This window comes from Lactuca virosa, chromosome 3 (genome assembly GCF_052849685.1).
Source record: "Lactuca virosa cultivar CGN04683 chromosome 3, Lactuca_virosa_CGN04683_v6, whole genome shotgun sequence".
In the NCBI taxonomy this organism is placed as follows: Eukaryota; Viridiplantae; Streptophyta; class Magnoliopsida; order Asterales; family Asteraceae; genus Lactuca; species Lactuca virosa.
The window spans coordinates 328,189,012-328,200,647 of NC_136428.1; the positions used below are offsets into that span (position 1 = coordinate 328,189,012).

At 36.5% G+C, this 11,636-nt stretch overlaps 1 protein-coding gene across 1 annotated transcript; it reads right to left on the reverse strand.

Annotated features, from left to right (window-relative positions):
* Nucleotides 1-1,458: 1,458 nt before the first annotated feature.
* LOC145167397 (PH, RCC1 and FYVE domains-containing protein 1-like) lies at nt 1,459-9,477 on the reverse strand. The gene is made up of 9 exons (XM_079086592.1): nt 8,903-9,477; nt 7,903-7,989; nt 7,336-7,425; nt 6,982-7,062; nt 6,655-6,849; nt 3,571-5,667; nt 3,205-3,351; nt 2,477-2,817; nt 1,459-1,895 (listed from the first exon to the last, which is right to left on the reverse strand). The coding sequence occupies exons 1-9, from the start codon at nt 8,954-8,956 to the stop codon at nt 1,763-1,765; spliced, it is 3,225 nt and encodes a 1,074-aa protein (XP_078942718.1). The 5' UTR covers nt 8,957-9,477; the 3' UTR covers nt 1,459-1,762.
* Between the last annotated feature and the right edge of the window lie 2,159 nt (nt 9,478-11,636).

Here is an 11,636-nt window from a genome sequence, read left to right on the forward strand (position 1 = left end):
TTTTTTTTCGTTTACGACATTACATGTTAAAAGAAAATAGGGAGCATGGCCCACCCAAGCCCCTTCATAGTTCCCCTGCGGATATATTTCAAAATATCATTTTTTATAACAGCAATAAATGATTGGAAAATTTTGTCAAAATGGTTTTAGTGGAAGTACATAGCTTGAAACATGTTTGATGTTCATTGGACCACAACAAGGACTAAGTTTTTCTGAGATAGGATAATTCATCACAGGATTGGACTAAGTTGTCATTGACATCGGTTTCAACTCCAATCCTATATGCCAAACGCGATACAAGTTGCATGCATATGAGACAGAAACAAACTAACATATGATACAACTTGGATTAGTGAAGACACTTAGGGTGCGTTTAGTTGCGGAAAAATGGGCCGTTTTCCGGAAAAATTTTCCAAGAAAAATGAGAATTTTGAAAACGCGTTTAGTTCGTCTATTTTTCTAAATTTTTCACGGAAAATGAAAATTTTCCGTTTTATAAAATTACAAAGAAGTTGGAAATTTTTAGAAAACCAATGATTATTGTTTTCCACATTTTTCTAATTCCAAAATTTTTCTAAAATATAAACACACCCTCACTCCCATCTCTACCTACCCCCATCTCTACACCTCCAACCCACCACACCCCTACCTACCCACACTCACCCACTCCCAAACCCACCCCTACAAACACACACACAAACACACACCTACCCCAACCTCCACCCATAACCCCCCCCCCCCCCAACACACACACACACACCCACCCACAAACACACACACACACACACACAAACACAAAGCCACCCCCACCCCCACAAATAGACACACACACACACACACACACACATAAACAAACACCCACCCCCTACCCCCAAACACACACATACACACTCATCCCCACCCCCACCCAATCCCCCACAAACACACACACACAAACCCACACCTACCCCACCCCCACAAGCGCACACACACAAACCCACCCCCATCCCCAAAAACACACGCACACACACACCCACACCTACACCCACCCACACACTCACCCCCACCCCCACAAACACACACACACACACAAACACACCTACCCACCCAACAACACTACTACAATCACCGACCTACCATCACCATCACCACCACCATTACCCCATCAGCACCACCACCACCCCATCAGCACCACCGCCATCACCACCACTACCACGATTGCCGACACCACCACCGCCGCCGACCCCACCCCCACCCTACCACCGCAACTGTTTTCTAAAAATGAAAACCAATAGAAAAATACACATCTAAACACTTTTTCTAATTTTCTAAACTAAAAATAAAAAATGAATAAGTTTTAACTAAAACGCGTTTTCTAAATTTTCCAATGAAAACCGGAAACGGAAAACGAAATATGAAAAGGGAAAACGAAAAACAAAAAATGAAAACTGTTTTTCCGTAACTAAACGCAACCTTAGATTTCAAAGAAGAAAAAAGGAAAAACAAGTGAATATTAGACGATAGCAACCTACAACCAATCAGCAAGATTTTTTTTCAAGGTATACAACTTTCAAAGCTAATAACCGAAACCCAAAAGAAACTATGAATATACACGGTATCAGCTTTCAAGAACAGCTAGAAAACCTACAATGAATTTACATATTCATCGACATCATCAACCCCGAAAAAACAGGAAACAATTTAACGGATGGGAGATGATGTGGCGAAAACCCGACAAATCGAATTAGGAAAATTCATTTACATACGATGATGTTTCTACATGTCACTGTGCCAAGTCATCACTTGCGACACCTACACTTGATTTATCAGCCAATCGAACATTATATTGTTGATAAACTCTCGCACGGTTCTCGGCCCACCATTGCTCCGCTTGTTTCTCGCTAAATCGCTTTCGACTGCATTTTTAAACGGTTCAAGACAGTCATAATATTATTTTTCATTGAGGGTATTTTCGACTTTTTACATAATAGTACTGCGTTTGCCATGCATTGGACCGAGACTAAAACCGATGCCAATAAGAAAAAAAGTACAATTGTTTTTTTGTCTCATCCAAAAAGGTGGGACAAGGACTCGCTCTCAATATCTCGTATGTGGAAAAAGACGTAAATACCCTCCTCATCCGCATCATTGATGATAGCCCTAGAAAACTTGTCTGGTCAGGTACAGTCCAGTCCCGTGTAACGGGACCGGACTAGATGGAACTGGAAATGCTTTCTAGGGCTATTTTCAATGATGAGGATGAGAAGGGCAATTACGTCTTTTTCCACATACGAGATATCGAAAGCGAGTCCTTGTCCCACCTTTTTGGATGAGACAAAAAAAATTGTAATTTTTTTTCTCATTGGCATTGGTTTCAATCTCAGTCTAATGCATGCCAAACGCAGTATAACTGGAAATCATTTTTCCAAAAAGGGTAAAATACAGAAAAACACAACATATTTTCACTGAAAAAAAATGGAAAGGTAAAATAGCATACCTGAAGCGGACTCGTTTAAGATCTTTAATACCTCCAGGCAAGGAGGTAAGTGTAATATAAACACCAGGTTCATCTTGCTCAACCCATTCATCATCACTTCTGCCACCATTTCTTGCTGCTGTTGCTTCTGAAACAGCTGTTTTGTTTATGATGGAACTTGATCCATTTAATACCAACTGAGTGTTTTTATATGCTGGTGTTTGAGTTTGACCATTAAGCTGGTCAACTGAGGAGTTTATTAACACATCACTGAAAGAAATATTGGATCCAAAAGAAGTGAAGGAAGGAGATCTTATGTCTCTTGTAGTTCCTACTGGTAGCCTTTCTGCCATGTCTTTCAGCTATTTTAACATACCAAAATAGAAAACAGAAAATATCAGTTGAAAAGTCCAACAACGTAAACTTAATAAGGGGTAAATTAAGAAAATAGCAATGTAGGTTTGTTTATTTATGAAAAGTATTGTCCTTTTTTTTTTCTTCCTATTATATCATTGTACTTTGAAAAACCTACCCAATTATAGCAGTGAAAATTGCTTTATATGGGATCACATTGCTATAATTGGGAAGATTTTTCAAAGTACAATGCTATAATAGGAAGAAATGCAAGTATGATGCTATAATAAACAAATCAATGAAAGTACATTGCTATTTCGTGCATTAAATCCCAAGAAAATTCATTAAACAAACAGGAATTGGAAATTAAAAGAGTTTAATAAGATTCATCTTACTTGTGCTGTAAGTGATTTGATGACTTCTTTTGCAGCCTTGCATTTTGAGCTTTCATCCCCTGCAATTGCTATTGCCTCCTTCAGCTGTTTAGAAGTTCTTTCCAGCTCAACCTCTTGAAGTTTGGCTTTTCGGGTTAGACTTTCAACCTGATATCACCAAATTGAATATAACATCCAAGAAAATATCTTTTCTTTTCTTATTTCCATTTATCTGTTCATCTTTCATAACGTTTTATGCGAAACTTGTGCATTTCCATGGCTTTTTACAAATTCATATAAAAGGAAGAATTAAAATGCTATGTAAATGTTGCACTAAGTGGATGAGTGAGTACATATAAAAAAGCAAAACAAGTAATATACACATACCTGTGCTCTTAGTTTAGTTACTTCTTGATTGAGGCTATCATTTGTCCTTTTAGCATCATCCACAATGATCTTTGGTGAAGATAATCCGGCCAAAGTTGGTGTTGGAGTGGCGGACCGAGGTGGGCTGGCCCGCCTTGACACCGGAGAAGTTGCCCGAGACACCATTCTTGAACCAGGGACAGAAGCGGAAAAAAACTTTTTAGAAGACCCAAAAACCGGATTAAAAGATTTAGAAATATTAATCCCTCCCCATTGAGAGCTTCCTGAAGGAATAGGCGAAACACGGCTGCTACTAAATTCTAACTTCTTGTTCCTCTTTGAAGAATAACTTTCCAATGGTTTCATCGCTTCCATAGAAGCAAACCTCGCGAGCCGAGGGCGAGATCGTAATTCTGACCTAGCATCTTTCTCATTTTGCTCATTAGGGTTTATACTCGCTCTTCTCACGGAAGACACTGAAGAGGCATCGGTTTCGATAGCTTTTTTCAATTTATTAACACAATTATCACAAACCCGATACGGTTTATTCGGGTTAGGTGCCATGGATGCCCTTAGTGATTTCTTGCTACTACAAGAATGACAAAAAACAAGCCCACAATTGTAACAATTATGTCGCTTTCTTTTGAAATTAAACGGAAGGCGACACCCAGAACACATAGACTGATCAACTCCAGACACCCATTTATGAAGACATATAGCTGCAGTAAAATTTGTCCCACAAGCAATCCCTTTCACTTGTTTATCTTTCAAAGCTTCAACTAAAGTCGGGTAATTTCTATCATCTGTATCTCCATGACCTAATCGACCATTCGCCCCTTTCCCCCATGTGTAAACCTCCGTCCTCGAAGTCAAAACCGCAACATGATGGGCCCCACAAGCGATTTCCTCCACGAAAGATTTTAAAAGTTTACCTTCAATACAAGCGGGCAGCTTCCCGTCAGCATTCGGGTTCCCGAGCTGCCCGTAAACCGGACTGCCCATCGCGTAAACATGCCCGGAAGTCGTGAGTGCGAGTGTCATGCTATGCCCACACGCCACCTGGCAAAAATTCGGGTCCACAAGAGCAGCAACACAAGTGGGAACTAGTTTAGTTTCTTTATCCCCATGCCCTAATCGACCTTTATCCCCATCACCCCATGTAAAAAGCTTCCCGGAAGAACAATTACTAGAACTCGAATTCCCAACCATAATTTCAACAATAGCAGCAGTATGCCACGCACCACAAGCCGCCCTTACAGTTCTCAACCCTTTAAGTGACTCAACTTCTTTAGGTTTCAAAACACTTTTCTTATCCCCGTGTCCTAACACCCCGAAAGTCCCGTCTCCAAAAGTAAAAAGTTGACCCGCGGAGGTCACCACCGCAGTATGCCACGGCCCGCAAGAAATGGAGGACACATGGATACCCTCTAATGACCCATTTACCCTTTTCGGAACCCAGTGTGAAACTTCGTTATCGTGTCCGAGTATCCCGAAATGCCCTTCCCCCCATGTGTAGAGGTCACCGGATAAGGTAACTGCACACGTGTGATACTCCCCACATGCCACTAGCTCAATGTTTGTGTTACTAAGGGCATCGATGAGTTTCGGATGTGGGACGTTTGAATCGATTCCATGTCCTAAACGTCCGCCTAATTCTTCGCCCCATGAAAAGATTTCGCCTTGTTTTGTGACTAACGCGGCGTGTCGGCCGCCACACGCAATGTTTTGGACATCGAGGACTACTGCGGATTCTAGAGGTTTGGGTAATAAGGAATCGGTTTTGGTACCGGATTTGTGGGGTCCGCAGACGTCTCCGGTGATTTCGCCCCAGATGAAAACGTCCCCCATGGCATCCCCGTCATCGTGGCCGGAGCCTTGGCTTGAGGAGCTTACGGCACTTGAGAGGCTTACGCGGAAGGCGTCTACACCCATTCGGTTGAAATGAGTGTGCATGGTGTCGGACCCACCGGATGATGGTGAATGGAAGGACCCGTTGGAAACGGGAGGGAAGAAGCCTTTGGGTGGGAGTGGGACCTTGTATGGAGCCATATCTGGGAAAGATAATGTCTTTGGAGGGCTTCCGAATGGACTATGAAGACTAAGTTGATCAATGGTTTCCTGAAATGTAACATAATGTGAGGATGGAATGGAATGGAATATGGTCTAATGGAATGGAATGGAATGGGTAATGGTCTAATGGAATGATTGTTAACATTACATTATCATGTTTGGTAGGCTTGTAGGAATGGAATGCATCTTTCATATGAACTTTTAGTGTAGAGTTTAATACTATTCCATGTGGTATTTAATCATCATTATAGAATTTATTATTTACATAAATAAAAGATTAAAGATAATAAAAGCTCATTAAAACCTAAAAAAAAAACTATTATTAAACACTATCATGGGTGAATAAGCAAGGTAATGGAACGAGTCATTACACTCCATGATCATGTTTGTTTAGCTTGTAGGAATAAAACAATTTTCATATGGATTTTTCGTATTGTATGTAAATACAATGTATAGTTTTAACTATACTCTACATGTTAATTATAATTATTGAAGTTTTTATTTACATAAATAAAGAACTAAACATATTAAATTTCATTAGAAACAGAAATAGAAATGTAATCAAAAAAATATTCTCAATTATTTTTAGGGAAAAAAATTTATGAATGATTAAAATCGTAAAATTTCTAAAAAAAAAAAAGATGTCTTAAAAGATTATGTAAATAAAAATGGGTTATATTGCAACTTTTCACAAAAATAAAAACACCGTTTTGCTAAGAAAAGAAAAGGAATGACATCTTTCAAGAATGGTCCATTCCACCAGCCTAGTCAAAAGAAACAGATTTTATTGATTCCAATAGAATACACCATTCCATTCCTTCTGTGATTCCATCATAACAAACATTGCCTAAGCGCTATTTGGATAAAGTGTTATATGGATAAATGATGTTTAGAAAGTATTTGAGAAAAGGAGGAAGAAAATAAATAAGGGCGAGTTTATAAAAGGTTAGGACTTAATAGGGAAAACCTCTCGTTTCCTTGAGTTTTTTCGTTGAGTCTCATTCTTTCTGGATTAAATTAAAAAAGGAACTGTACCTTCTGTGAGCTATTTCCACTACCGAAAGGAGAATGTAAAGGGGAGCTTCTTTGTGTGTATGTCCTGGGACTATTAGCTTCAGATGGGATTTCATCACTCCTTGATTCTGTTCTCCAATTTCTCTGATGCCCACGTGATATTAATGCTTTAAGCCCACTAAACCATACCTCAGCTTCATCCTTGTCTTTACATATCTAATTAGCCAAAATAAAATTGCAAGAATATAAATAGAAACTCACAAAACCTATTGCTAATTGGCATACAAAATGCTAGCAATAGTGCAAAAAGAATCAATAATCAATTGCAAAAAGAGATGAAAATCCTACCAAATCCAGAGATCTATCATTGTATATTAGCGAAAACGATTGGTATTCCTTCTCGGGACGTGGATACCTTTGAAAAATTGGCTAAACAACAAAGTGAAATCATAGTAAATATTCATAATAATGAAAAATATATATAACTTAATAAGGTTATAAAAGATGTTACATGGCATTAGTATGCATTGGAATTTTGGAGCTACTCAAGCTGTATGTTTTATACTTTTGAATCAACAAGAAATTGTCTTTGTTTCCAATTGTGATGCCATTTTTTCTTTCTTGAATGAGTTTTTAAGATATTCTCATCAAATTAGAATAACTAATCTTGTACAAATTAAAATTTGCAATGAAATTACTTACAGTTCGCTGCCCTGATACAATTCTGGTGACATGACTTAGTCGAAGGTGTTTTTCCTCTTTCCCAGAAAACCATATCAGAATAGACTCATCCTGAAATAGCATATAGAAAAAACAGTATCATTGAAACTGCAAACTATTGATTATTACAGTTACAAAGAGATTGGTATTGCCTTTTCATTTAAGACACATGTTCCAGACGTTCACAACAAAAACACATATTGTTCCTTTTGCTTAAAAGATAATAGGAAAGAAAAAAAATCATGATTTTAAGTGCATTTATTCTATCTCCATAAAAGTGGAAGATACTGAAAGAATAAACAATGTATACACAGAATGTGGGCACTTGTGTGACTTTTACTCTAAACTCATTAACGAAATACCAAGTAGAATGCATTAAATCAGCCATAGTAGCTAAGGGAGAAACCTAGCCATACTAGGAAAAAAAAAAGAATTAAGATTTGACAAATGTTGACACAAACATAAAACATATTAAATGGAAACATAATAAAGAAATACATGAACAACACCTATTGGAGACACTTTGTGAAAGATAAAAGTCAAACTTACATTAGCCAACCTGAAGGGACAAAACTTAGGCTTCCCTCTTCTTCCATATTTGAGAAGATAAGCCCCTTTCTTCAGAGCAGTAATGGCCTGTAGTAAATATCACTCAAGACGTTAAGTTAAAGAGAATTCACCACATTTTCTGCTACAAAAAAGTGATTGATAAAACATGCATCTAAGCATCCACCAGAAAGTAAGAGATATATATAGCCTAACAAGAAGTATTGTCACTTGTTAGGGATATGATAGCAGATGGTATTAGAAAATAGAAAAGGTAAAAGTTGACTTTATCAACCATTACCAGAAGTCAATATTTAACCTGACAACTACAACTTTCTTTGTTATTGCTAATAGTCACTCGTTGATCTTACAAGAAAGGTACATGCATTATGCATATTAGGAAGGAAGTTGAGAGCAATAGAAACCTCATACTTCACAGAGTATATTAAGGGAAGGGTATGTTCTACACCATTAATGATTGACTAAATTTTGAAGTTGTCCTGCTAGAATATGTCATCTCTTCATTGATCATTGCTCTAAAATTCGTTATTATCTTCTGTTTTATTAAAAGCATACTATAGTAAACATTGTTCCCTAATTTCAAAGGTACTCACTTGCATCAAAGCCATTTGACGAAAGCATAGAGAAATGAAAGATACATAAAGTCCATTATTAAGTAGCATACATTACATTCCAGCTTCTTTGCAGTTTGCATTACCCTTGTATTTTCAAAATATGGTCAAATCTTGTGCAGTGAACAATAATTGTTCAAATAGGCGATAAAAACTCAGCAAGTGATGCAGAGTGAAATGATGCTTATAATTTGTTCATTCTATAACAATAGTGAGGGAAAGTTAAAGCCACACACGATTTGAGATCACATAAACAGCAAGTAATTTACCTGATGTTTCAAGTGTTAACATATGCCTACGCATTTGATTAGCAAACAATCATAACTCTACAATAATATCCGGAAGCTCAGACAATGTTGTAATTGATTTACCTGCTCGATGTCCCTTTCAACTTGCCCACCCGTCCTACTAACATCTGAACTCATCCTCTGTCTACAACAACGATATCAAAAAACCACGCAATCCAGACTTACGTACCAGTCTCTACTGCAATAATCAACCTCATTTTTCTTCTTAAAATGCACAAAAGCTCCGAAGCTCGTTCATCAAATTAATCGCAATCTGTAATAATATCCACGTAGTTCATTGACCAGAAAAAATTCCGAACAAGCAAAAACGATTGAAAAACCTTCCAATTGCCCTAATTGTTCGAATTGAAGGATATGAGTCGTGCTCATATGGTATCAATCTTCAGCTAATTTGAGATGGAATCTTTTTTGCAACTTCGAGGGTTTTGACAGCTCCCTTAGGTCGAGGTGTGTGCGTGATATTGTGTGCTTATGGATGTAATTGAGAGCTCAGATCAGCATAGAAAAAGAGAAGCGAAAACCTAGGAAATGGCTGATTGATCTGGTCACCAGGAGTTAGACCGCAGGAAGAAAGAGAAAGTAGAGGGGAAGAGCCTGGGGGTGGACTTAAAGCAGTGTTAGAAAGGGGGAAAATAGTAGCACTCTTTTAGTCATAATCAAGGTTCAATCCATGGATAATACGGATAAAGTTTTGTTTGATTTTTTTTTTGCTTTTTTTTTTTGGTTCATTAAACCACTTTTTAAGAGAAGCTAAATAAAATGACCACAAGTATTCGTATAAAGGCCCGTTTGATAAACCATTTTTCAGCTCCAAACAGATCTTTCTGGATGAATGGACCGGAAAGACTGTTTGATACGCAAAAAAAATGATTTTTTCCAAGTAAGATATATCTTTCCGGAAAAGCTCCAAAACCATATATTTCTGACTTAATAGGCTGGAAAGACAATTGTACCATAAACTCGTCTCTTTCTTTCTTGGATTATTAATTTATTTTAAATATTTTTTATTGGATTATTATATATTAATAAATATTACTTTTAATATATAATATTTATGTATTAATTAATATTATTTTATTGGATTATTAATTTCTTTTAGATAATTATTTTTTTATTTCCTTTTTATGGATAAATTCTTTTTATTGAATTATTATATATTAATAAATATTATTTATAACTATATAATATTTATATATTAATAAATATTACAATAATGAATTCTTAATTTCTTTTAGTTATTTTTTTAATTCATTTTTATTGGATTATTCATTTTTATAGACACCACCATCATCATCCTAATATATTTTAAAATAATATTCATCTCACCACTATCAGACATAAATCGGGTCAAGATTCACATGTTGAGTTATAAAAAAAGTTAAAATTACTAGAAAGAATAACAACGTAACATCAACTTGAAAAAAATAAACTAAAAACAACTTAATCGACATTCTATTTGGATTTTTAAATGATTATTGTGTAATTTTGATTTTGTATGACAATTTATATGTTTTTATAATTATTCAGCAACTTCATCAATCACAATATAGAACAGCAGGGTAATATTGTTATTTTTTATCATTCAGCATAGTCAATCAGATGTATAATCAAACAGCATGGTTTCTTTCCCAGTCAGAAAACTTTCTCATACAGCACTTTCCCAGACAGAAACTATCAAACGGGACCTTGCTTTAGACTTTTGGACTCGTAAGAAATTAATATTAGCATCTTCTGTATACGAATTTAATAGTAAAGGACCTCACTATATACGTATCGCATGTGTTTGTTATTCGATGATGATTGATATATCATATGCTTAAGAGAATTAGGATTATATTTTGACGGATTATAACTGATTAAAAATGGTGTGTACATTTCAAACATCTAGGAAATCTATAAATTGGTTATTTATGGATTATAATCGGTTATAAATTGTTATTCACTGATATATCATATGCTTAAGAGAATTAGGATTCTAATCGATAGGTTATAATTGATTAAAAATGGTGTGTACATTTCAAACATCAAGGAAATATATAAATTGGTTATATATGGACGTTCTAATTTCAATATACTAACGTTTTCATCTAATGAATCAACTACTTGAATGAAACATAATCAATGTCTTGTCATTAGCATTGAATTGTCTATTAGGCACCCTAGACGTGAATTGCAACGTGTGGTGGACTTCAAAGTTATTGAATTACCTGATTTCGTTGGTGGAACCAATCCAGAAAGATATTTGGATTGGGAAAGGAAGATTGAACGTATGTCTGAATTCAAAGAATTGGACGATGAAAAATGTTGTAAGTATGCAATTCTGAAGTTGAGTGGAGGATCTTCACGTTAGTTTGAAGGGCTAAAAGCCAAGAGAACCCGTGAAGGAAATGAGAAGATCTCTTTTTGGGAGTCCTTGAAACGTAAACTCCGAAAGAGGTATGTGCCAACCAACTATAAGATCACCACCTATAGGAAGATTGTTGATTTGAAGCAAGGGAAGATGAGTGTGGGGGAGTACATCGATGAGTTTGAGAAGTTATCATTGATGATGATATTGAGGAGATAGAAGAGCAAAAGATGTCATGTTTTCTACGTGGCCTGAATTACAACATTTCGAATACGGTGGAACTCTATCCATATGCTGATTTTGAAACACTTTATAGTCTTTGTTTGAAGTTGGAAGCCCAAGTGAAGACAAGGTATGGAGGAAGCTCTAGCTTGGAATCTACCAAAACCAAGCCATGTTCTAAACCTAAAACTAGCATGAGAGCAGCCTCAACACCTGGTCCTATTGGTG

Coding starts and splice junctions, on each gene's coding strand:
- LOC145167397 (XM_079086592.1), bottom strand. CDS start 8,956: ATGAGTTCAGATGTTAGTAGGACGGGTGGGCAAGTTGAAAGGGACATC. Junction 7,063..7,335: donor TTGTATCAGGGCAGCGAACT/GTAAGTAATTTC, acceptor TTTGTTGTTTAG/CCAATTTTTCAAAGGTATCC. Junction 1,896..2,476: donor CTTAAACGAGTCCGCTTCAG/GTATGCTATTTT, acceptor TTAAAAATGCAG/TCGAAAGCGATTTAGCGAGA.